Below are 25,535 nucleotides of genomic sequence, written 5' to 3' on the forward strand. Positions count from 1 at the left end.
ACATACTTTGGCTCTAAAGAGAGCTGGTTGATATAGGAGGAGGAGATGTCCTCCTACATGTATGAGACGTGCGCTTGCAGGTGATGGGACTGGCTGTCCGATCCCGGTAGAGGTTCCCAGGTGGTAGCATGGTGGCGATGGGACCCTAATTAATGTGGATGGGATCCGCCATTAATGAGGATGGGATCTAAGATGGTTGTGCAAATATCCAGTGGGTTTGCAATGATGTCGTGGCAGGATGGAGCTAGGCTAAAGCTGGGTTTAGAAGGGAGATCAGATTGGGTCGAGGTCGGGCCTGAGGAGGGGCCGAGATTGTGCCTGAGGAAAAGGACAAGATTAGGCCAAGATTAGGCCTGGATGGTCCAGGTCATAACTAGAAAATTTTAAGGAAAATGGGCCTTACACATGCCCTAACGTGCCCTGGGAAGGTGGCTCATGTTCCTTCACGTGCAACCACTTCCCAGCGCGTGTATCTCATGCGCTGTCGTGACAACACTGAGACACTTTCGTATTTTAGCCGTATCTCCCTCGTTTTGACTCTGATTTGACCCCCGTTTGAACCTACGGGTCCCTCTCTTCCCCCTCTACAAGATTATTAAAAAAGGGACTTACCTCAACCTTTTTCTAACTATTTGGGATGAACTTTGGTGAAGACCCGAAAGTCTGACGAGGCTCATTCTCCTTCGCTTCTCATCCGATTCCTTCCCTTCTTCTTGTAGAATTTTCTCCCCTTTCTCAAGAACAAGCTCCTCACCTTAGAATGCCTCAATCCTAAAACTCCCTTGGAATGATTTGAAAACAACCCCATGGCCTTTATTTATAGATTCCTCGGACCAATAACACGACGCCACTTGTCCCTAGATAAGCTTTGGACTCCAAAGACTCAAACCTATAATTGAATGTTGCTTGAAATCCAAAGGCATATTGGATTGAGTTTTGAAATCCAAAGTGATCCAAAACTATATTGGAATAAATCTTGAAATCCAAAGTGATTTATTTACACAAATACCCCAAGCTTCTTCCAAATGCCATTTTGGCCTTGATTTCAAGTCCTCAAGTATTGATATTTTACCACATGAACCCCTAAGTCCCATGCTTCTCAATTGTCCCAACAAATTTGGAAAAATATCATTTGCAACCCTTTTTTGACTGTAATCAAAATTACACTTAGGTACCAAATGCATGTTTCAATCGCAAACCCTTTTGTTTCATCCCAAAACCACTTAAGGGTTATTCTATTCACAAAATTAGAGCCCTCTTAGGGTTTTGTGGATTTTTCGGAAGCCCCTTACCATCATTCGGTCTGTTAGGCCGACTCATAGCTGTACTAAAAATCGTCTTTGATTTGATTTCTTCTGGCATCATAAATCTCGTCTCAAGATGCTCGTCAATACCATACCTTTATCCTTAGGTATCTAAGCTCCATGACACTTCCTGCACCTAATTCGATAATTTATTTTACTATCAAACCAAATTTTTGGTATTTTAAACTTACTTAAAATGGGTGGCAACTTCATAAAAATATGGAGCATTACAGCAAGAGTAAGTCACAAGACTTAACAAGCATAAGGAAACAAAAAAGGCTATAAAGCTAGAGACTACCTTGCCCATATTCCGCACACAAATCGTGCCGTGAACCATAAATCAGACTACATAATAACACATGCAACAATGCACAAATAATGAACTGAGGGCCCACACATAAGACACAGACCGATACCCAAGGTTCCATACCAACCTTCATGTAGCCATGAATTGGCTAGCATATTCGGAGCCCAAAACTCCCACAACAGCTAGCTGAAACTCCCTCGAGATGGTCCTCCCATTACCCGAGCCTTTAGATGTACATCCAACGAATAAATCCGCCATGCGTAATAATAACCATGCAATGCAACATATAAGAATACAAGGCTATTGCAACATTAACAATGATACATAACTCTCATAAGCCATGCATCAAACCATGCTACTCCCACATGAGAATACGAATGCCATGCAAATGCTTTCTAAACGCACACCCACGACACACTAGCATGCTCATGCCCTTGCATATTCAACACATGAACCCCCAAATGCCAACCACCCTTAACCATGCAATAATAAAATAAAGCTGTAAGCATACAAACACCACCCCCAATACCATCTAGGAACCTATCCCCGCATGGTTAGGCATCATTCCATAAAAGAATTATAGGGCGATCCAAACCCTATAAAATTATGCAAGTGTCTAATAATAAGGATTTTTAAGCGTAAATCATAGACTGACTAGGAACCAATAAACCAAACAATTGAAGAGTATAAGAACTTTCATGGAAAGAATGAGTACTTGCATAAAAGGATATAGAGCTGGCCAAATGGAAAGAGGGTGATAGGAACTTACCTTAGATTTCTACTTTTAAACCTCTTGTAGTACCAAGGCTATCGACGGCTCAACTCAAGCCTCTTCTTAATAAAATTAAGGTTCGTAAGGTAAAAGAAATATTTAAATTAAATATTACCAAGACTGCATTCTATTTAATTCTAATTAATTTTTTATTTACCTTAACTACGTTGTTTAGATTTCCCACTAAGCTTGTTGCTTTCCTTCCCGTTCTTCAAATTCCTTCCCAGCCCCCTCATATTTATAAGCTCGGTAAAATAGGTGAGTGGCAAAAATGCCACATGGCAACACGAGGTCATGCCAAGTGGCGCAACAACAAGGCTGCATGTGGCAACAGGTGGTGGCCGCAAGTGATCGCGTGGCAAGGTAAGAGCTGTAATACCCTATGTTTTCATGAGGTTGTCACGTAATTTAAATGAGCTCAAAATATTGAATGATCATAAAGGACTTCCGAAAAGTCTATGAAACCCTGAGAGGATTCAAGTTTTGCATAAGAAACAACCCTGAAGTAGTATCGGGATGAAATAAAATGATTCACAGTAAAAACATACATTCGAGCCTAAGTGTGAATTTTTAATCTTGCCCGAGAAAGGTCAAAAAGATGTTTTTTTTAATCTTTAGGGGCTGAAATGAAGAGTTTAGAACTTATGGGTCTTAATGGAATAGTTGGAAAACTCAGGGGCTTCAATGAAAGGTCAAAAATGAGATTGAAAAATAATAAAGGGGTTAAAGTGCAATTTTCATAACTGCAAGTGTGAAACCTGTCATGGTCGACTGACCGCACTGCCACCATCGGGGGAGGCCTTATCTCGGCCGATAGGGATCGCCTAAGGCCAGCAAGGCCTAGGCCGAAGCTTGGGGACCAAGCCTGGCAGGTGATTGGCTGAGGAATGGCTGAGTTTTACTATAAATAAGGGTTGAGGGTTTTGAATTTTCTATTTCAAGATTATTCATGTTTTGGAATGCTTTTGAGAGATTGGTTAGAGGGCTTTTGTTCTTGGTGTGGTGAGCATCATTTCTATAGAGTTTGGTAAGTTTTGGTGTTGGTTTAAGTAGATTTCAGAGAAGTGGCTGGAAAATCGGGAGTCGCGAGAGCCAAGGCTTTAAACGGCCAGTTGAGGCACTTCTAGTTGGTGTTTTGGGCATCCAAGGGCACCATTGTGATTGACTTGAGGAGTAGATCAAGGTGGAAGAAAAAACCATCAATCATCGGTGGCCGAAGTCGGAGAAGACTACCGATGCTTGAGGTGCGCATGGTGGTCATTACGCGCAAGACGCGTGAGGAGCATATGCAGATGAGGATTTTTTGAAATTATTTTTATAATTTGAAAAAAATATATTTTATGATTTATGGTGGAGAAAAATTTGGGAAAAACCTTGATGAGGTATTTGTTTTGGAATTATTGAGAAAAAATTATGAAAAAATAGATATTGATATGTCCTTGAATATGTACAATGGCTAGGGTACATTGAGACTCGAGTTTGAGGACTGTTAGAAGCCTAGCACAATAATTAAGGTTGGGCGCAAATTTTAAAAAATTACCGAATTAAGTTTAAGGTGAGACTTGGGTACTCATACTCATACTTTGTGTAAAGCTCCTATGCTCAAACTTCTGTTTATCTTATATGAAATCATGTTGCATATCTGAAATGTTTTCTTGGAAAATATATCTGTTGGTTTTCAATTGTTGCATTCATGAAATTCGTGTGGCGATACTATTGTACCTATTTGTTATTATCCGGAGGCAAAAGTTTAGATATCCCTTGAGAGGTACTATGCATGCTGTAATATCTCATATTTTCTAAATGGCTCAAGAGTAATTTTAACTTGGGTCATAGGTGAAATTATCAAAAGATTAGGGACTTAAGTATAATTTCTTACAGTTATCAGTACCGAATCAACTACAGGGAATGCCCTAGAATTTAGATGTCTAAGGAAATTGATATGGTACTGACAAGCATCCCGAGATAGGATTTATGGTATTAAAAGAAATCGGAACTGAGACAATTTTCGGTACAGCTTCGATTCAGGCTGAAAAATCAAATAATCGTAAGAGACTCTCAGGAAGTTAGCGGAACCCTGAGAGGGCTTTTGTTTTTTGTAAGGATCAACCCTGAAATGGTTTTAGAACAAAACAAGGGTCCCGTGAGGGTGCAGGGACGAAATCATCCTTATCAAGTAAGCTATGAGTTATTAATTGTGGATTTTTAATATCGTAATGCAAATTAATTTGATGTTTTGAGGGTGTAATTGTAATTAGAGAATTGCCCAAGTGTAATAGAGATAAAATTTTAAATTTAAATGTGTAAATATTTTTATGTTTTTGTGTAATATATAAATATTTATATATACCAAATGTGGGTGTGCGTGGAGGCCATGCCTCTGCAACTTCAAGCCATGCCTTGCAACTCCATGCCCTGCAATTTCATGGCTGAAAGTGAGGTGTTCTTCACGCAAGAAAGGATGGCCAAGTTAGGGGAGTAGGTGGGGAGTCAGTGGATTGGCTATATATCGGATACCTTGGAAGAGAAATGGAAGAGGTAGAATGGGAGCAAGAAGCAGGGAGCTTAGCTGATCGGAAATGAAAGCAAACTTGGCCGAGAAAGGGATGGGAGATTGAAGAAGATCGAGAGAGAGCTGGGAGCCGACAGAGGCGGCCGGAATAGGTCGCAACAGCTTGCAACAACCATGGCCGCAAGCTTCCAGCAGCCATGGTAGTGCGATAACGGGCTGGATAGCGAGCATGGGCAGCCGTAGGGGTGCGGCGGTGGTCCGGCAAGGCTGGAGGAGGTCGGCAGTGGGGTCACGACAAGCGACAACAATGGAGGTGGCCGACGGCAAGCGCACGCAGGGGGTTGCTAGTGGTTGTTCATGCACTGGAGAAGGAGTAAGGGAGGAAGAAGAATGAGAAGAAGAAAAAAGAAAGAAGAAAAAAGAAAAAACATAGAAAAGAAAGGAAAAAGAAAAAGAAGAAAAAGATGAAAAAATCTTCAAAAATTCTAGAAATTAATTTGGGGCTTAAGGAGCATGACCGAAGTCAGGAAATTATCCAGGCACGCATTTTGAGGTCAGGGCACGCATACCGAAAAACCTGGGAGGTTAAGCTAAGGTGAGTAAAATTTCTTAGAAAATTTTAGAAAATTAGGAAAGTTATTTTATGGATGGTTATAGAGAAATATTTGAGAAAATATTCGCGAAATATTTAGTTTGGATTTATCGAGGAAAAATAGGAAGAAATAGAGCAAAATTATGAGGAAATTAGGAAAAAATATAATATTGATATTCTTAAATAAATATGATGACAAGGGTATGTTGAGGTTCTGAATTGAATATGTTAGAAACTTGGCACAAGAATTAAGATATTCTAAGATACGTTCGAGGTAAGTGGTTTAACCCAAAAACTTAGTTTCATGCAAACGTTTTGTTATCATGTTGTCATGTCTTGGTATGTTATGCATCACGTAGAGTGCATTTACATTTTCTGATGATGAAATATGCATGTGTGCACGATGAGATTTTTGGTCATACGTCGCATGGGTTTAGGATTAGGGACTGGCATCGTTGTTTTGCTAAGTAGTAATAAAAAATGGATACCTCGGTAAACTTATCAACAGATTCTATATCCTCTCTTTTTCCAATTCCAATTAATTTAATTGGTTTATGTTCATAGGATAAAAAGACGGTTAGAAATGCTTTATTTTTTCAACCCAATCGCTCTTTTGATTTTGGAAAAAAATTATCTTTATCAATAAGCTGCTTCTTCTACACATCCACCTCCATTCCATAATGGAAAGTCACAATAATTAGGATTCATTAAAAAATCGATAATCCACGCATGGGAAAAGCCTTTCCCGCAATAGGCACTGGGTATCATTTGATAACCCCCAAAATCCTCTCTCTTTGGTTCCATTTTTATTTCAAATAGAGGAATTCAAAAGATATTTAGAACTAGATAGATCTCAACAACACGACTTCGTATATCCACTTATCTTTCAGGAGTATATTTATGCACTTGCCCATGATCATGGGTTAAATAGATCAATTTTCTTGGAAAATATGGGTTATGACAATAAATCCAGCTTACTAATTATGAAACGTTTAATTACTCAAATGTATCAACGGAATCATTTGATTTTTTGTGCTAATGATTCTAACCAAAATCCATTTTTTGGACACAACACAAATGTGTATTCTCAAATGGTGTTAGAAGGATTTGCAGTCCTTGTGGAAATTCCATTTTCTCTACGATTAATATTTTCCCTAAAAGGAAAAGAAATAGTCAAATCTCATAATTTACGATCAATTCATTCAATATTTCCCTTTTTAGAGGACAAATTTTCACATTTAAATTGTGTTAGATATACTAATACCCCACTCCATCCATCTGGAAGTCTTGGTTCAAACTCTTAGACACTGGGTAAAAGATGTCTCCTCTTTGCATTTATTATGATTCTTTCTCCACGAGTATCATAATTGGAATAGTCTTATTACTCCAAAGAAATCTAGTTTTTCTTTCTCAAAAAGAAATCAAAGATTATTCTTGTTCCTATATAATTCTCATGTATGTGAATACGAATCTATCTTTGTTTTTCTCTGCAACCAATCTTCTCATTTACGATCAATATCTTCTGGAACCTTTCTTGAACGAATATATTTCTATGGAAAAATAAAACATTTCATAGAAGTCTTTACTAAAGATTTTAAGGCCATTCTATGGTTATTCAAGGATCCTTTCATGCATTATGTTAGGTATCAAGGAAAATCCCTTTTGGCTTCAAAAGGGACGTCTCTATTGATGAATAAATGAAAATATTACCTTGTCAATTTCTGGCAATGTTATTTTTATATGTGGTCTCAACCAGGAAGGATACATAAAAACCAATTATCCAACCATTCCCTCAACCTTCTGGGATATCTTTCAAGTGTGCGACTAAACCCTTCAATAGTACGAAGTCAAATGCTAGAAATTTCATTTCTAATAGGTAATGCTATTAAGAAGTTCGATACCATAGTTCCAATTATTCCTCTGAGTGGATCATTGTCTAAAGCGAAATTTTGTAATGTATTAGGACATCCTATTAGTAAGCCAATATGGTCCGATTTATCCGATTCGGATATTATTGACCGATTCGAGCGTATATATAGAAATCTTTCTCATTATTATAGCGGATCCTAAAAAAAAATAAATTTGTATCGAATAAAGTATATACTTCGACTTTATTGTGCTAGAACTTTGGCTTGTAAACACAAAAGTACGATACATGCTTTTTTGAAAAGATTAGGCTCGAAATTATTGGAAGAATTCTTTACGGAGGAAGAACAAGTTTTCTCTTTGACCTTCCCAAAAGCTTCTTTTACTTCGCGGGGGTTATATAGAAGGCAAATTTGGTATTTGGATATTATTTGTATCAATGATCTGGCAAATCATTGATGATTTGTTATGAGATCGTGTAAATAGAGATTTTCCCTAAATAATCTGAATGATGAAGAATTAAAAAAAAATTCATTTATTTCTATTCTGAAATGTTCATGTAGTAAGGCTTAAATCAACTGAGTATTCAACCCTTAAAAAAAAAAGTTTTGTCTAAGGAAAGAACTGAGTTTTAGATGTATATATAGGGAAAGTCATGTGCAATGAAAAATGCAAGCATGGCTTGGGGAGGGGTTTTTGCTTGTTTAACAAGTAAATTATCTACTCCATCCGACTAGTTCCAGGTTCGAATCCCGGGCAACCCATTGTTGTATCGAAATCATATGTATAACAATCTGTATTCTATTTTTGAAATCTACTTCATTTATTTACAAACAATTCTGATAGATCTAGATAGATATTGGTTGACACAGACATAAAAGTCATGTTATACTGTTGAATAACAAGCCTTTAATTTTCTATTTCTATTTATGAAAATTACGTGCGGATTCTTCCCCCAACTAACGAAGAGATCTTGACAGAATTGCCACATATGAAATTGAGCACAATTTTGTAAAGAAATGGCCCACTTGTTTCTCGAGAAGAGATGGGAAACATGCTCAATATCATTTGATTGAATAGTTGACCTAGCCCTTTGTTGTTTGAAGAAACCCTCCACTTCAATTGGTATTTTTTCACGAAAAGCAGACATGAGATAACAAATCCAGTGTTTCACTAAGATTTCGAATAGCGGTCCCGAATTCAAGTTGATTCTATTTCGCCTCTTCCTCAGAGAAAGACGATCAAACAATTCTCAATCATGGTCCTTGCGAATCGGATCATCCATATAATATACAAAATGAAACTCCAGATATTTGATATCTTTCTCTTTGAATAAGATCTCAATTCCAGCGACAGTTTCATTAGATATCTTACAACTAAAACCCCTCTTTTTTCCAATCCAGTTCCTCCACCACCGTGAACCCCAGTTAGATTCAGGCATGCTACACTTTTTAGTTATTGGGAGAACCCAAGTACTCTCTTTTGGATTTAGGAAACAACTCTCAGAGATCTTTTTTCCTTTTGGAAGATACAGGAGCGAAATAATCAGCCTATTGATATTGGAAGACCTAAAGGAGTCTTTCAATGTATCATTTCTGGGTCCAATGGAATTCATAGGTATAGGAAGAAGCCCTATCAAATAGAGATTTTTTCTTTCGACCATATTTCGATTGTTAATACACCTCAGTCTAGTAGGGAGATTGTAAAAATGGCAGGCAGCAGTTGGGTGTGATCAACCCAAACATAGAGTAATGATGATATGTTTCATTGCATACATACATGTGTATTAAATGATGTACCCTTACTTAGATGATTTAGCATCTAACGTGGGCTTTGCCCCTAGAATATTCAAATGTTCTAAATGAAGACTGTAGCAGAAACCAGAATGAAAGAGGCATGTAATGGCACTTAACTAAAGTGCATGATGTAATAGTTATGTGTCCATGTTGCCTATGTATTTAAAGTTCTGCTATTTTGAATTCTGAATGTTTTGAAGAGTGATGATGTATAACTTTTTTATTGGTTAATGTTAAAGTTAAGGTTCAATTCTAGCTTCCGCATTTGATGTTTATGATGATTCTCATTCAAGATAGATAAATGGAAATTTTGGAATAAATATGAGGAATGATATGGTTTAGCCGTAGTTTTGAATAGAAAAAAAATTATTATCCTAAAATTGTCATAAGTTATAACACGCTTGGAAAATGGGGTGTTACACATGCACCATGAGAAAGCTCTCATGAGGGAGACCGTGTGAGCCTAAAGGATAATGGATGTGGTGTTTCTGTGAGGTTGAGCCAAGGTGACATGGTCAAGGATCTCCAAAGAGGCGTTAGAATACGCCATTGAGAAAGCTCTCATTGGAGGAGGCTGACATGTTCACGAGGTACTTCGGAATAGTCCTCGTTGTTTTCTCATGCATTTTATACCTGTTCATGCATATATATAAATTGTTTTAGAGTTCTCACTAGAAGATTCATCTTCTAATTAGACTGTGTCCCTAGAATATTCAAATGTTCCAGGTTAGACAAGCAGCTCTAAGGGAAAGGGGATAGTAGAAGAATAAGCTTATTTTGTTGTATGTAGTATGTTTTAGCATATCTTTAATTATGTACGAGAAATTGAGTTGATGATTAGAACCTATGCAAACCTTAGTACGTTTTTAGTCATGTTTCAGACGTTTAGTTATTACTCACGAGAGATGATATCCATGTAATATATTTTGTAGATGTGATTGATTTCTTATATGATAAATAAAGAATTATGGTTATGAACCATAGCAGGTTCAATCTGGCTTCTGCATTTGTAATGATATCACATGTTTTAGCTATTTGATTATTGGGTTTGATAGGCTGAGAAGGTGAAATTAGGATTTTTGAGAATTGTATGTTGTATATCAGTGGTTGTGGTGTGAGGAAAAAAAAAAGAATTCTTGAAATCCTAAGTTATAACACGTTAAAAAAATTTTAGGTGTTAAAAAAGCCATGCAGGGCCACGCTTGGCCATGCGGACCTTATGCATGGTGCACCTTCAAAACGACACCTTTTTGGCATTTGCTAGCTAGAAATAATTCCAGCAAAAATTCCCTCACACGCCCCCAAGCTCAAACCCGTGACCATCACCAGACCCCCGCGCGTGTGTGCCACTCGATCTACCAGCTTCCTTACCTATATACCTATATATGCACATATTTTATTTTTAAGGCAATCCCACTCCTAATTTTTAAAATTACATTTAAACCCTAAAATTTTTGAATATTTTCTATTACTTCCTCATTTAAAAATACATTAAATTTAACATTTGTTACCTAATACCTCAAAGCCACAAATTGTTATTAAATCATGGATAAACGAGTCATTACAATGGTTGAATATCACTTGAATGAATACTCTTGTTAATAGAGTATTTATTGCAAGTCTTGGCTATATCAAAAGCAATTGAGTGATCTATGTGATGGGTTTCAAAGTACGGAACGCAATGGAAATTTAAAAAATTTTCGTTTTACCAAACTCTTTGGCTGATCATGAAACCCAAAAGATCGAATCTAGTTTGTAACTATATAATCTTTTCAAGAATAAAGAATAAAAATAAAAACCAACCTTTTGATTTTTTAACTCGGGAAGATCGAATCTTCGTGTTGTGAGGTGTCACCCACCCTCTTCAAGTGATCCACATCAAAGATAAGCTTCATGAATGTGAACGAGCACGTCTCTTGAGACTTTTTGCGCCAAGAACGCAAGATCTACCCCAATATTTTGAAAATATCAGGTTTCTCTCTCTAACTTTTCTCAAAAGTCATTTTTTCGTAAAGAGGCAAAGGCATTAATGGTTTATTTATAGGGGAGAAGGCCAAACCCTAGTCTAACTATGGTTTGGAAACAAGTCTAACACATTTAGGCCATGTTGGGCCGCGACCAGCCCACTGATGGGCTAGCCGCGTTGGGCTATGCCCATCGCGCTCACTTGGGCCAGGCCGCTCTAGCCGCGCGCACGTGCTTAGGTGTCAATGGGTCTCGCTAGCGCCCATGGGCCATGGGTAGCCTAGCCACCTCCTTGGCCCAAGCGGGCGCCCATGGCTACTTCCGGGCCATGTTGGGCACCCACGAGCGGGTCATGTCAGGCACCCACGGGGCCTCGTGCTGGCAAGCCCTAAGCCACACTCAATACAGCCCGTTGTCATTTTCTCCCCTGATTTCTCTTGCTCCTTATTAACATCCCATGGACTTTTTCACGAGTGCTAGCTTGCCTCAAAAACCCACAAATTCGTTCAGGCCCAAAACACTTTTTTGATCCCATTAAATTTTTTTCATAAAAATTTTCTTTGTTTGTATGTGACCTTATAGGTTCGCTATGAAGATGGAAAATGACAATTTATAGAATCCTACTCCTAATCAAACTCCTTGAGTATGATTCGTAATTTATGTTGTCTCAAGACAAAATTACCATTTTGCCCTTAGACCAAGATTGACGTCTAGCAACGTATCATGGCCTCCATATCATGATGAAATGCAAATGGCACTTCAGATGAACCTTTTCCGTGTCAAGTTCCAGTGCTATTCAATCCCTCTATCATAATGCCTCGATACGGTTTAGAAGTAAGGTGAAATGTCAAACTTCTAATAACCAACACTGTGTACAAGCTAAGTCCACAACTCTTATAGTTGAATTAATAACTCTTATTAATTCTCAACTATCTGCATTGGCCAACAGCTTCTTGAGTTGTAACTTCATCATTCACATAGAGAATATACCTTTTATGATTCTTACTAAGGTCGATAGATTCCTTCTTGCGTACTCACCTACCTTTATATGATTCAGATCATACCCAATAACCACCCTATTAGAGACCCATCTCACTGGACCCCGAGCAGTGGCATCAAAGCATGACACTTTTCATACAAGATAACCATGGTTCCTCAGGAAAAAAGATTACTAGCACCTGTCGTCACAGAGAACTCCCAATTGACATTTAGTAAGACTTACCATTTGGGTATTCTCGGGTTAGGTCATTCAATGAACCCATTCACTAATGAGCACCTACACACGTGCATTAGTGTCATCACATAAGTAGTCAATGAGATCAACTACCTTCCTTATGAGCATACATAGTGTCTACCAGTCTTGACAGTACTATAAAGGCCCCACTCTATAGTCTTATGGCTAGGAAGAGTTTAAGAATGAAGTATTAGTCATTTGATCTCATTAGTATGATCTCATCTTAACCCGATTGATATTGCTACACTCTTTGGCCTTCAGCTAGATAAAAAAAAATATTAAGATGAATACATTGCCTAGTATTAAAATAAAAATACTTTTATTAATCAAAATATATCTGAGATTTATAAGAAACGTAGCCAACTCACAACTCTTATGATTGGCTCCCAAGTTACAACTCTATCACTATGTTGTAGTCGAGGGTTATATCATTTGTAATTGACTAAGAGTTGTGCATAATCGAGTATAATCTTGTATTAGTCGAGCATGTCTCTTCCTTAGTCGAGTATGTTTGTTTGGACTAAGTTTATGGAATTTTAAATCGAGTATTTTTCATTAGTAATCAAGTGTGTGTTGATGTATAATTGGCTATTATTAAGTGATAGTCGAGTATTTTATGCAAGCTTTCTGTATCTCATGTTTAATCGAGTGACTGTTGAGCATAATTGAGTAGCTGATAAGTATAGTCAAATATCTACTAAGTCTACTCAAGTGCAGTCAATGCTTACTGGAGTAAGAGCTAAAGTTAGTTGATTATTTTTGTGCTAAAACTTAAAAATAGAGCCATGAAACTTGCCATTGAACTATCCGTTGCAAGTGCTTTCAATGCATAGTTTAGACCTTTAATACTCCAAAAAGGCTTTAAAATTTTCATAAATCATTTAGCATGATATTTGAATATTCTAATGATTATTTTATAGGAAAAGAAAGTTGTCCTTACAAATTTTCATTCTTTAGACAACATATATAAAAGGAGGTGAAGATGAAGAAGAATGTTGTTATTCTTGAATTCTTTCTACCACTAAAGTGAGCCAAAAAAGTTCTTCAAGCTTTCATCCTCAATAACAAAAAGAGAGAAATAGTGCTTATATTCTTTATATTCTTTGTATCTTTTTTTTCTTTGTGAGAAGCCAATCGTATTGTTTGTTCTAAACCTTGTAAGAGCTTCTCAAGTGTTTTAAATTGTAATCATTTCTTATCTTGTTGTTGTTACAGCTAAGGTTTAAAAGGAAAAAGGTTAAACCTGATCCTTCGAAAAAGTAGTGATTTCGATTGAGCCTTTAAAAATTGGTTGTATTAGTTACTGTTGAGCCTGTAAAAATCAGAGGTTACAACTGCACCTATGAAAAGTTAAGGTTATAATTGAGTCTAAAAAAGTTATAGTAAATTAGTTAAATCCTTGGTGAGGAGCCAAGGGAATGGAGTAGGCTTGTTAGCTGAACCACTATAAAATTTGTTTGCGTTGCATTTTTCATTTCTCTTTTGTATTTTAGCACTTTTATTTTACTTTCACCGAGATTTATTTTTCAGTAAGTCAAATTCTTGTTTTCAACATTCAAAGTTTGCTATTATAGCAATCCTTTTAGTATTGCAAAGCTCATTGTAACTCAAGATTTATTTGCATCATCATTTCTTAAAACTCCAAGAGTTTAAGCTTTAAATAAAATCTTTCATATTCATCTTTCAAGGACTCTAAAAGGCAAATTAATTCTTTCTTTGCTTGAAAGCTCTTAAATCCTAAATTTTTTTTGAAAACCCAATTCACCCCCCTCTTGAGTATCTATCAATTCTTTCATACTTGATTACTTAAACAAATGCACTCGAGTTTTAGCAAGGATTACTCAATTACTGAATTACCTTACTCAGATAATTTGAAGGTGACTGAAAATTGTATAATACACTTGAGTATAAGAAACTAGATAATCAAGTACTTACTTGATTATACTTATAAATGTAATCGATTATTTTGAAAATGAATTGAGCATTACTCGATTACTCTCAAAGTTTACTTGATTAATTTTCACAAAAAGCCTTTACTTACTAAGCACTTGATTGATTTTTCATATGCTTGATTAAGTACTCGATTATTTTCAATAAACACTCGATTATTTTAATCAAGTCACTTGATTGAAAGATTATCAAACTTAATATTTCAAAAGGTTTTAGTCATCATCAATGAACTAAATTTACTAAAAAATATTTTTTCATTAGTAGGCAAGAGTTGTAATCGAGATGAGGCGAGCCGAGCCGATCTAAGCTATTCTGCTTGTTATGAAAAAGGGGAACTCAAGCTCGACTCGCTAGAGACTTAGAATAAAATAGAACAACAGCATAGATGGATGGTAGAGGAAGCAACAACGGCGATGGAGACAGTGACAATGGTGAGAATGAAGTGTCGATGATGAGGGAGATAAATGATGAAGACGATGAGAATTGTGAGAAAAAGGTGTTGATAGTAAGGGAAACAAATGGCGAAGGTGATGGTGATAACATCAACAATGACAAATGGAGAAAAAATGAGGTGATTCAAGATTAAATCCGGATCTAGCTTAGAGACATATATTTTTCATCTCTAATTTCATTTTTGAGATAGATTTTTTTTTTCTTAGAAACAAAAAACTTTTGTTTCTATATCTATCTCTAATGCATCTTTAATTAAACAATAATATTTTGAATAGGAAAGAAAAAAATTCAATCCCTATTTAAAAAATAATATTAAAATAATAAAAATATATTTATTTCGCAAGCTTATTCATGAGCTTGCCTTGCTCAAATTTGGCTCATTTATGAGTCGAGCTCCAAATTTGAGTTTGAACCCAACTCCAAATCAAAGATGAGAGAGAAGAAAAAATTGAAGAGAATGAAGAGTAAAATAATTATTTTGTCCTTTTATTCAATAGTAAAGAAGGTTAATATTATTTTAGAAATATGAAGGGTAATTTTTACAATTACTTCAATTTCACTGCCTATCTATGGTGTTAAAAAGTCATATCAAATTTAACGAGAGAAAGAAAAATTTATGTAACGTTTAAAATGTTGTGTAATTTAGTAAAGCAAGGTGAATGCAGATTACCTTTTTGCCCCCATTGTTTTTACATTAACTTAACATTATTCTTACAGAATGAATCTTTATATATATAAAAGTATGATAGTCTTGAAAAAAGAAATTTATCCCCAAAATTTGTATTAATAATTTACAATTAATATTTATTACATTAATAATTCATATTTTATAATTTATATTAATAATTTAAATCTTTCAATTGCTTTGAAATAATAAGTAGTATTAAAATTTTCTCCAAAAACTTGCATCAATTATTTACATTTAGTACTTATTGCATTAATAATTTATATTTTATAATTTACATTAATAATTTAAATATTTCAATTGTTTTGAAATAATATGTACTAATTATTGTAGAATTAATAATAGATTCTAATCATAAGTTTTCCAATATGTTATTATGTGAATATTAAATATTTAATCAATCCTTCAATCAATCAAAATAAATACTATTTATGAGTAATATGGATAAACACTTAAACTATTAATTAAGTCATAGAAAATTATTCATTTATATAAAATTCTATCTTTATATAATATAATATATAGTAGAATAGTATGCAAATATTTTTTCCTTCCAAAAATCTGCTAAACTATTTTTTACATCTAAAATTTGTATTAAACTTGCATGAATTTTTCAATGCTATTAATTAATCAAAAATAAATATTTTCTATTAGATCTTCTCATCAATTAATTCGTCAATTAATCAAAAATAAATACTATTCATGAGAAATATGAATAAACACTTAAAGTATTAATTAAGTCACAGAAAATTATCCATTAAATAAAATCTTATCTTTGTATAATATAATAATATATAATATATTATATTAAAGTAAAATAGTTTGCAAATTTTTGTTCCCTCTAAAAATTTGCAAAACTGTTTTTTGCCTCTAAAAATTGTATTAAATTTGCATGGGTTTTATGAGAAATATTAATGGACAACTTAAACTATTAATTAAGTCATAGAAAATTGTCTATTTATTTAAAATATTATATTTATATCTTTATTCTATATATATTAATATAATATTAAAATATGATAGTCAAACAAAGTTGCTAAGTGTCAATCAATGGTGAATTTTTTTCTCAAAAACTTACATTAAATTAAATGTAGTGATTAATTAATTATTAATTATTTTAATAATTATATTATAGTCTTGAAAATATAATATCTTAACAAATTCATAAAAAATTATTTAAGATTGTCAAATGCTAGGATTTTTCAATACTAATTAATATTTAAAATATCACATTTTTAAGATTATGGAAGAAATCAAAATTTATATTTTTAAAATTTTGTTATTATTGAAAAAACTGATTCTTACTCATATTTAAGAGTTTTAATTTATATTTGTAACTATAATATAATAAATAGAAAATAACGAACGTCTTTAACTGGATATATTATAGATTTTATAATATTTATTTATAAATAAATATAATATAATAAATAAAAAAAATTATAAGTATTTTGTCAAATGACCTACTTACTATGTTAATTATTCTTTAACACATTGAATGGCAGTATATTAAATTAAAAGTATTTTCCATTAATATATTAAATAGTGAATAATTAATTAAACTTAAATTTTGATAAATAATTAAAAATTAAAAAAATTATAATTATCAATTCTATTAAAATTATTTAAAATAATAAGTTTATTTTTTTATTTTTAAATTAAATTCTCCTGTGCATCACAGGTTCATCACTAGTATTAATTAACAGGTTTGCACGTAAATATTTTATAACAATTTTTGTATATTGTATATTTAGTTTTCATGTATATATTATTATTATTATTATTTTAATTTATATAAAATTATTTTAATGATGATTTGAAAAGTAAAAGAAATATAATTTGTAAATCTAGAAAGCCCAATTAGCAAAGACTGATCCATCGTTCTAAAACCCAGCCCATTCACGTCCGTAGATCCAATGAAAACCGGGCACGTCATCACGTTGCCACGTGTGATAACGGCATTCGCTTCAGCCATCACGCGTTACGTGGCATGGCACTAGATTGAAGATCGGATCCTTCGCCTTCGTTTCTTCTTCAACCCGACTACTTACAACTCGATAGAGAGGACAGAAGCACTCACAGTGTCGCCTCAACCAAATCAGACGTTTCGAACCTTCAGTTCAATCCATTCCATTCCGAGGAGACCCGTTTTCTGTTAGCCTGACATTCGCCGCCGACGGACCGGATCCTCGCCCGGAGGCTCCGACGAGACTTCTCCAGCCGTGGCTCCGTCAGAACCACCGCAAGGCCTCTCCCGCAGAAAAACCTCCTCCTCTTCGTCCAGTTCTTCTCCCTCGCCCAGGAGGACCGCCCTTTCTGGCCCGACCCGTATTGTTTATAGAGAGGCCCTAGGGTCGTCGTCGGGTTCGGATCTTGACCTGCCCTTTTGGCAACGGACCTGGTTCATCGTTCTGCTACTCGCCATGGCTCTCTCTTTCTTCGCACTCGCGATCTTCCTCTTTCTCACTGTCGACCCCGACTCTTCTCCCGTTTACGCCGCCTCCGAGGGCGTTCAGGTTAATTGTTTTGAGATTGGATTGTTTCCTTTAGGAGAATGTTGAATTGTTTTTTGAGATTGGAGATTTATGATATTCCATTGTTGTCTGTAATAGGTGTTTATTTCGTTGTTTGTCTTTGATTAGGTATGATATTTATATGTACTATTCTAGATACAAGGGGGTTTATGTGATTGAGATTGGTTAATGCCTGCAGATTACTTATGGTTCAGTTATCAAGCTTATGCATGAAAAGACGAAATTCCGGCTGCATTCGCATGATGTGCCATACGGTTCTGGCAGTGGTCAGCAGTCGATCACAGGTTTCCCTAATGTTGATGATTCAAATAGCTACTGGGTATGCTAATGATTCATTTTACTAACAGTTGTTTTGGATTGAGAACAGTAAGGTGAATTCAATATTAGTTATAAAGGACCCGAGAGAAAAAGAAAAGAAAAGATAGAAAAGCGAATCATATATATTACTTATATTGTTTTGTTAGAGCCTTAGACAAGGGGAAGGAGTAGAAACATTTTCTTATTCTTTTTTGGTTAGACACAAATTGAATATATCAAGCCTTAATCCCACTAGGTGGGGTTGGCTACATGAATTCTAGCATGCTACTCATTTCTATCCGAGGGCAATGTGTTTTATGAGACCTTTATAACTCATATATACCTAGGAGTTTCCCACTATGTTTTTATGGGTCTTCTTCTCTCTTTTGCTAAAGACTTTCTCCTATCTATCCACTTTCTTCACGGGAACCTCTATTGGTTTTCTTCTCACATCTTATCTTCAATATAAGCTAATCTGACCCTAGTATGGATAATCTCATTTCTAATTCTATTTTTCATATTATGGTTGCAGATCTGCCATAACCCTCATCTCTATTACACTCATATTTTGCGCATGTTTATAATTTACTGCCCAAAATTCTATGATCTACAACAAAATTGTTTTGTTAACTGTCTTACAGAATTTTTCTTTCAGCTTTAACAAAATCTCCACTATCACATAAATTATCAAATGCACTTCTTCATTTCAACCTTCCTACCTTAATTCTATGAGTAACGACCTCATTAACCTCTCCATCTTTTTGGATGATTGATCCAAGATATTAAAACAAATATGTTAAATTTGTAAATTTGAACATCTTCTACTCATTTTCTAAATATTAAGGAATGTATTAAGCATATTAAAATATCTAACACTTTTGTTTCCTTCATTCTCTCCCAAAATTATATGCAAATGGTTGGGAAAGGAAATGATTAGAAAATTTTAGCTCCATCCCTTTCTAATTCCTCTAATTTCCATTTTCCTCTTTCTAAAATCACCCAATCCAAATAGGAGTCAAGTTTTTTTTGGTTATAATTGGAAAATGAGTTTTGAAGTTACAAGATTTTTGATAGGGATTTTTTTTCCCTTTTTGGCCTAGATTGTCAGGCCTGTGCAGGAGTCTTCCAAACAAGGAGACACAATTCCAAGTGGAACCCTTATCCGACTGCAACATATGAGGACAAGAAAATGGCTCCATAGCCACTTGCATGCATCCCCGATTTCAGGCAATCTTGAGGTTAGGAAGTTTACTTTTTTTGTCTCCACACCCCAACACCCCCCCCCTCCCCACCCAAAAATATATATATATATATATTTTGCATCATTAAAATTCATGATATTTTTACTGTCTTCTAACTTTTTTTTTTCTTGATAACTGTCTTAAATACAAGCATTCTTCTATCTTCCATGTCACATATGTTGTTAATCTTTGTGTTACGGAATACACAATTCTTGATTTTGCAGATGATACTCACCCATTTTCCTTTTTTCTTTCATCAACATTTAACTGCAGCTGTGATGTTCATTTAATAGTTATCAGCTAGTGCATTATTTGATGCTTGTTCAGTTATCTTATAGTAGATGCCTTAGAAAATTTTGGTTTTTTTTTCACAATCCCTTGAATAGACTATCTTGCAGTTTCATTTTAATTTTCCATTTGGAACTCTGTAGCCTCTTTCTATCACTATTGACTAACGTAATTCTGTCTTACTATGCCTGGATTGTCCCTCTGTATAATTTCACAATATTTACTAATTTTTTTCCTTCTTCTTTTGCATCATCAATATACCCTGTATTTATCTTTGTTGTTCTTCACTTGGTACTTAGTCTGAAAATTTTTATCTTGATTTGTCTTTTTGCTGTCTGTTATGCTATAAAACTCAGTTTGTTTTTCATGTGTTCTAAACTTAGTGATAGACAAATTCGCAAGTAGACGAAATGATTCAAGTAATAAAGTAGTGAATAAGATATCGTTTCCACATAGATTATATACTAATTACCAAAATTGTGTTTCCCCTAGTATTATTTAAACTATTCAGAAAAGCTGTAACTAACCTAAAGCTAAAGAAAATAGAACTAGTTAATTTGATTTCAAAGAATCAAAGAATAACAAGAAAAACCAATATTAATTAAGCACTAGGGTATTTTGATTTCACTTAAACCAATCCTATTTAATTTGTTTGACTGATAATCCAATTTTAATATGCAATGGTTGAACAACCCTAAAATAATTAATGTTCTTTCTCAAGTCATAGCAAATATATCGATCAATATTTATTATCTATTTTTCAATAGCAATAATAAATATTAAACAATTCATTAAGATCAATGGTATTCAATTTAATTCCACACAAGTCCTTACTTCCGTTCCAACTATCTTATGGAATTTCTTACCTAGATCAAATCATGAAACTTTCCTTTCGGTCTCATTCCTTGATAACAAATCAATTAAATACTGGCAAAAAATTTAAGAGTTTTAAGGACAGTAAGAGACTCTTTGCATAGATAAAGAAAATCAATTCAAATAAATATAAATTGTCAATGATTCAAGCTTCATCAAAAGCAAAGAAATTTAATTCATAGCAGATTTAATGGGATCCATAGAAAACATGATCATAAATACGATGAAAAAATAAAAGATGAGAGAAAAGATGTGACTTGCGGCTCTTTGTCTTCTCCTGCCTTGCTTGTACCTGCTGCTGCTGCCTGCTTGCACCAATCGTTGCGGCTGCTGTCTGCAACGGACTGCCCTTCTGCCGCACTGTGCCTGCTGCTATGCTGCACTGCCTGCTTACCAGTTTCTTTCTTCTGCTTTAATTCTGCCTGGCCCACCTTCTCCGTCTCCTGCCTGCTTCCTCTTTCTCCTCCTCCTCCATCTCCCAACTTCTTCTTCTCTTTCCTTTTCTTTTTATATTATCTTTTGCCAGTCTTCTCCTCTACTTCCGTCTTCTTCTTCTATCTTAATCTTCTTTCTTTATCTTCTTATTTCTTCTTATTGCTTTTCTTTATCTTCATCTTCCTGCATTATTTCATTCTTGATTTTCTCTTCCAAAATTCTCTTCACAATTAATATTAATCTTCAATTAATAGTATTAATTTTTAAATTAATATTTTTAATTACTTTACAATATTAAGACTCAATTATTTGCATTGATGTCCTTTGCTCCTTTCCTACAAAATAAATTTAAATTGTGTAAATTCCACATAAACTCACACTTTAAATAGGAAAAATAGCACCAAGACTTAAATTAGATAAAAATATATATAAAATTAAACCCTATCACTTAGCATCACTAGAAGTGAACCAAGTTTTAATTTTGTCCTTCATACTACATAAAATGTATAATCTTATCTCCTCAAGGTTTATTCAACTTGTCATGCATTGGTTGCTTAAAGTTCATGGTGTGCAGTTGTCTTTTTAAGATAGTTTATTTTGCTTAACTGGGTATGCCCGTCATTACCTAGAAAACACATCCACTTTAGAAATCTCTTTTTTTTTTTTTTGGGGGGGGGGGGGGGTTGGGGTTGAGGATAAGATGAACACACGCACACAAAAATAAATTTGATGTGTGGCTTTGGGCCACCATCTGTCAGTCTTCCCCTCCTCTCTATCATTTGAGTTTTGAGTGACTAAAGAAGCCGAAAAGGTTTGAATACTTTATCAATAGTTGTAATGCTATGTCATCTTCCCCCTCATCATGGCAACCCAATGGAGAATCATTTCCTGTTCTTTAGGAAAACAAATTTTAAATATTTTAATGAGTGCATTATTATGAAATGTGGGGATAGTATTTTTCATATGCACAATATGAGATGCATAGAGTACAAGTATTTAAGCGATGTCCTGAAGGCCATATCTTACTAATGATAATTACCTTTTCATGTTTTCAATGAATATTGCTCTGATTGTCGTTACTGACAGAGTTTACAGACTCTTTGGCTATTGGTGCTATTGTCAATAATGGTTCCTTACATGTTTAAAACATTATTCATGGTTCACCACATCCATTTTCATTCTTAGGTCAACAAAATTTTCTGTGTAAGCTTCTTGCAAGAATGAACTTTCACTATTGAATTCCCCTATGTTTTGCAGGTGAGTTGCTTTGGTGGGGATGGTGAGTCAGATACTGGAGACTATTGGAGGTGAGAATTTGACAATTACATGTTTGGATTTTTTGAATTTATTTGACGTATCTTTTTCCTTCCACCATAATTTTCATTCTTTATTTGCCTCACAGGCTTGAAATAGAGGGAAGTGGGAAAACTTGGAGGCAAGATCAAAGGATCAGGCTTCGACATGTTGACACTGGTGGTTACCTACATAGTCATGACAAGAAATACACTCGAATTGCTGGTGGTCAACAAGAGGTAAAGTGAAAACCTGTATAAAAAATGCATTTGGTACCTTATGAGTAGTGTCTTCATAAACCTCCATGAAGCACTGGAAGTAGCACCCTGCATAAAAAATATTTGTTACAATGTTCTTGTTTACATTTTACAGGTTTGTGGTGTCCGAGATAAGCGTGCTGACAACATCTGGTTGGCAACCGAGGGTGTATACCTCCCAGTTACAGAAAGCAATTGAAGTCTTCTAGAGTTTTGTGATCCTTGAATGCTATGCATACGATTTCCTTTCCTTGGAGCATGTTAGCTGGATCTTGTTTTCTGGTGATATTGAACATTCTTGAGGATTACAAATTTCTGTTTCTATTATGTTGTAGTGACAGGCTAACTAGCTGTTAATTTATAACTTGTTTTTACAATTTTCTAGCCCCAACCCTTTGTTCTTATAATGATTTTGCTTTCAAACACATCTTGCGTCCATCTAATTATTGGCATTGGCTACCCGTCTTGGAATTAGGTCCATCTGTGGCTATACTAGGTTGCTTATAAGCATCTAAACTAAAAAAATCCTTTGTATTCTAAACACTATTTTGCTTAATAGTGTTTTCCAACTCGATGTGCAACTCTTACTTCTTGCTATTGTTGTCCTCTGGATTACACTATTCTTCTTCTGCCCATGAATGTTTAAGGATGGAAACTTGGTAAAAATACAGCACCTCTACTAAACACAGGTAAAGAGTTGTTTCTACTACGATGCCTTACAAACAATGTAGTGAGATTGAATACCTTGCCTCTCAGAGCAAACTTGAGTAACTCTTAAGCTGTGTACTTAGCATCGTTGTCTCTCGCTGGATTTGGTTTTGTAGCTATGGAAAGAGGTAGTAACTTTGTGAATGGCCATACTTCCCGTAGCCATGATGATACATATGGGATGGTACTACACGTATGACATATGAACAGGAGGGCAAATTTTGATGGCAACAGTATGGTCATAGAATTGCAGGCTCTTGTAAATTCTCAGCAGTTGATTTAAACCGAATCAATAAGAAGTAAGTTGTGCAATGTGTTTTTCCTGAGTGTTTTTGGTTTATTGATTTTTCCTTTTTTCTAATTCGACTTGGGATTGGATTGTCCCTTTTATAATAATATGTTTGAACCAACTGCTGCCATTTGAAACGCTTGGAGCTTGCTGATGCTTATGCTTAGCTAGGGAATTATATATATATTTTTTATTTTTCAAAAACTAATAATTTATAGTTAAATTTATATATTTTCTAATTAGAATTGTTAGTTGATTCAATAAAAGTTAGGAGTTTAAAATTAAAATATGCTCTCTCCAACTAAACAGGACAGGCTAGGCCCGTCCTTTATTAGGGCCTTTATTGGAATCCTTAATTCTTAGGTTCCAAAAAAGGTGAAATCCCTTACTTTAAGGATTTTTGCAGCTCAATCTCAAAATTTTTGCATGAAAGATTAATCATGAAATATAGTTGTTAGACTCGAACACAGGACTCCAACCGACAATATAGCGGCTACGGTCCAAGAGCTCTTTAAATTCTAATTCATGTACTGGCTCAACCATTAAGCTATGTCGTGGAGGCTTGAAACTCTCAATTCTTTCCTTATATCTTTTATGTTCTGAATTTACATTTCTATACCAGTCCTTTATCAGCCTGAGAACCTTGATGCCCTCTGGTTGGTTGTGCGCGCTAAAAAGTGGCTCCGGTAAGACGATTAAGGATTAGGCATTAGTGACCGACTGCTCAAACCACAGGAATATATCATCTATGGTGTACGAAAATAAAAATAAAAATATGAAAAATAAGTACGATATAAAATAAAAATATAAAAATGATGTATTTAAAAAAAATAAAAATATAAGAAAAATATATAAATAAAAAATATATAAAGATTCTTTATAAATAAAATTTTATTATAAAAAATTAAAATAATTATTCAATTTAAAAATAAACATAATGCATTTCCTTGAGCTTGAGACATTGGACCTGTTTGTTGTAGCTTAAAAGCTACAATTTTTAGGTTCTAATTTCAAAAAAGTGAGAATGTAGTGTTTATTCTAGTTTATAAAATTCTAGTTTATAGTTTCTACTAGTTTTTAGAAGAGCTAAAAGCTAATTTTTTCAAAGTTGGGGTACCCCAGCTTCTACAACTTCTGCTTAAACTTTTACATTTTAATGACAATTTTGCCCCTATTTTAAACAAATAATTACCCTCTCGTCTACACAATCAAGAGTCTCTCTTCTCCACCGTCATCTTCATTTTCAGATCTCTTCCTCTCTCTCGCCATCTACCTCTCTCTATATACTCTAATTAATTATTTTATAACACTTGAAACTTATAAATATACACTAATTAATTTTTAAATTATCATTCTATAACTACTAAGGGTATTATGGATAATTATACAAAAATAAGTTATTTTATAGCTTATGATATCAACACCACAACTACTTAATTACAACTTTTGAGAAGGTGCAGCAAACAAGTTTATAATCTATTATAAGTTTTAGAAATTATAATCTGATAAGTTAAAAATTATAATCTCTCTAATTAAGCTATAACAAACGAAGCTATAAAGTCCTAGACTCCTAGCCTCTCTAATTAAGCTATAACGAATAGGCCATTAAGTCCTAGACTCCTAGCATAAGCGATGGCGGATTAACACAATTCCTTTAGCTTGATGCTCTTAATCTCTTTGTAGTAGATTTTAAACAAATACCTTTTCTTATAGAGAATCATTTTCTTTCACCATATTACAATTTAATACATTAGATAATGGAATATTGATTAATATAATAATATGGTTACTTCAATGTATTTTATTTTATACTCCAATCAACCATACTTTCCACTTCAGTATATTTTACATAAACTATTAATAGGTCACATTTTTATAAACTTG

General features: G+C 34.3%; 1 protein-coding gene and 1 pseudogene across 1 annotated transcript; both read left to right on the top strand.

Annotated features, from left to right (window-relative positions):
• Positions 1–25,535, top strand: part of LOC127790981 (uncharacterized) — a 110,300-nt pseudogene that overhangs the window by 55,948 nt on the left and 28,817 nt on the right.
• LOC127790053 (stromal cell-derived factor 2-like protein) lies at positions 17,465–23,079 on the top strand. Its single transcript, XM_052319310.1, has 6 exons — positions 17,465–17,952; positions 18,149–18,289; positions 19,368–19,505; positions 22,362–22,411; positions 22,507–22,636; positions 22,770–23,079. The coding sequence occupies exons 1-6, from the start codon at positions 17,860–17,862 to the stop codon at positions 22,851–22,853; spliced, it is 636 nt and encodes a 211-aa protein (XP_052175270.1). The 5' UTR covers positions 17,465–17,859; the 3' UTR covers positions 22,854–23,079.

The sequence above is a fragment of the Diospyros lotus genome, chromosome 14 (genome assembly GCF_014633365.1).
Source record: "Diospyros lotus cultivar Yz01 chromosome 14, ASM1463336v1, whole genome shotgun sequence".
Classification (NCBI taxonomy): Eukaryota; Viridiplantae; Streptophyta; class Magnoliopsida; order Ericales; family Ebenaceae; genus Diospyros; species Diospyros lotus.

What these genes read in the sequence shown, in the direction of transcription:
- LOC127790053 (XM_052319310.1), top strand. Translation starts at nt 17,860, where the DNA reads ATGGCTCTCTCTTTCTTCGCACTCGCGATCTTCCTCTTTCTCACTGTC. An exon ending in CCGCCTCCGAGGGCGTTCAG is followed by an intron (nt 17,953 to 18,148) that starts GTTAATTGTTTT and finishes TAATGCCTGCAG; the next exon opens with ATTACTTATGGTTCAGTTAT. An exon ending in GATACTGGAGACTATTGGAG is followed by an intron (nt 22,412 to 22,506) that starts GTGAGAATTTGA and finishes TTTGCCTCACAG; the next exon opens with GCTTGAAATAGAGGGAAGTG.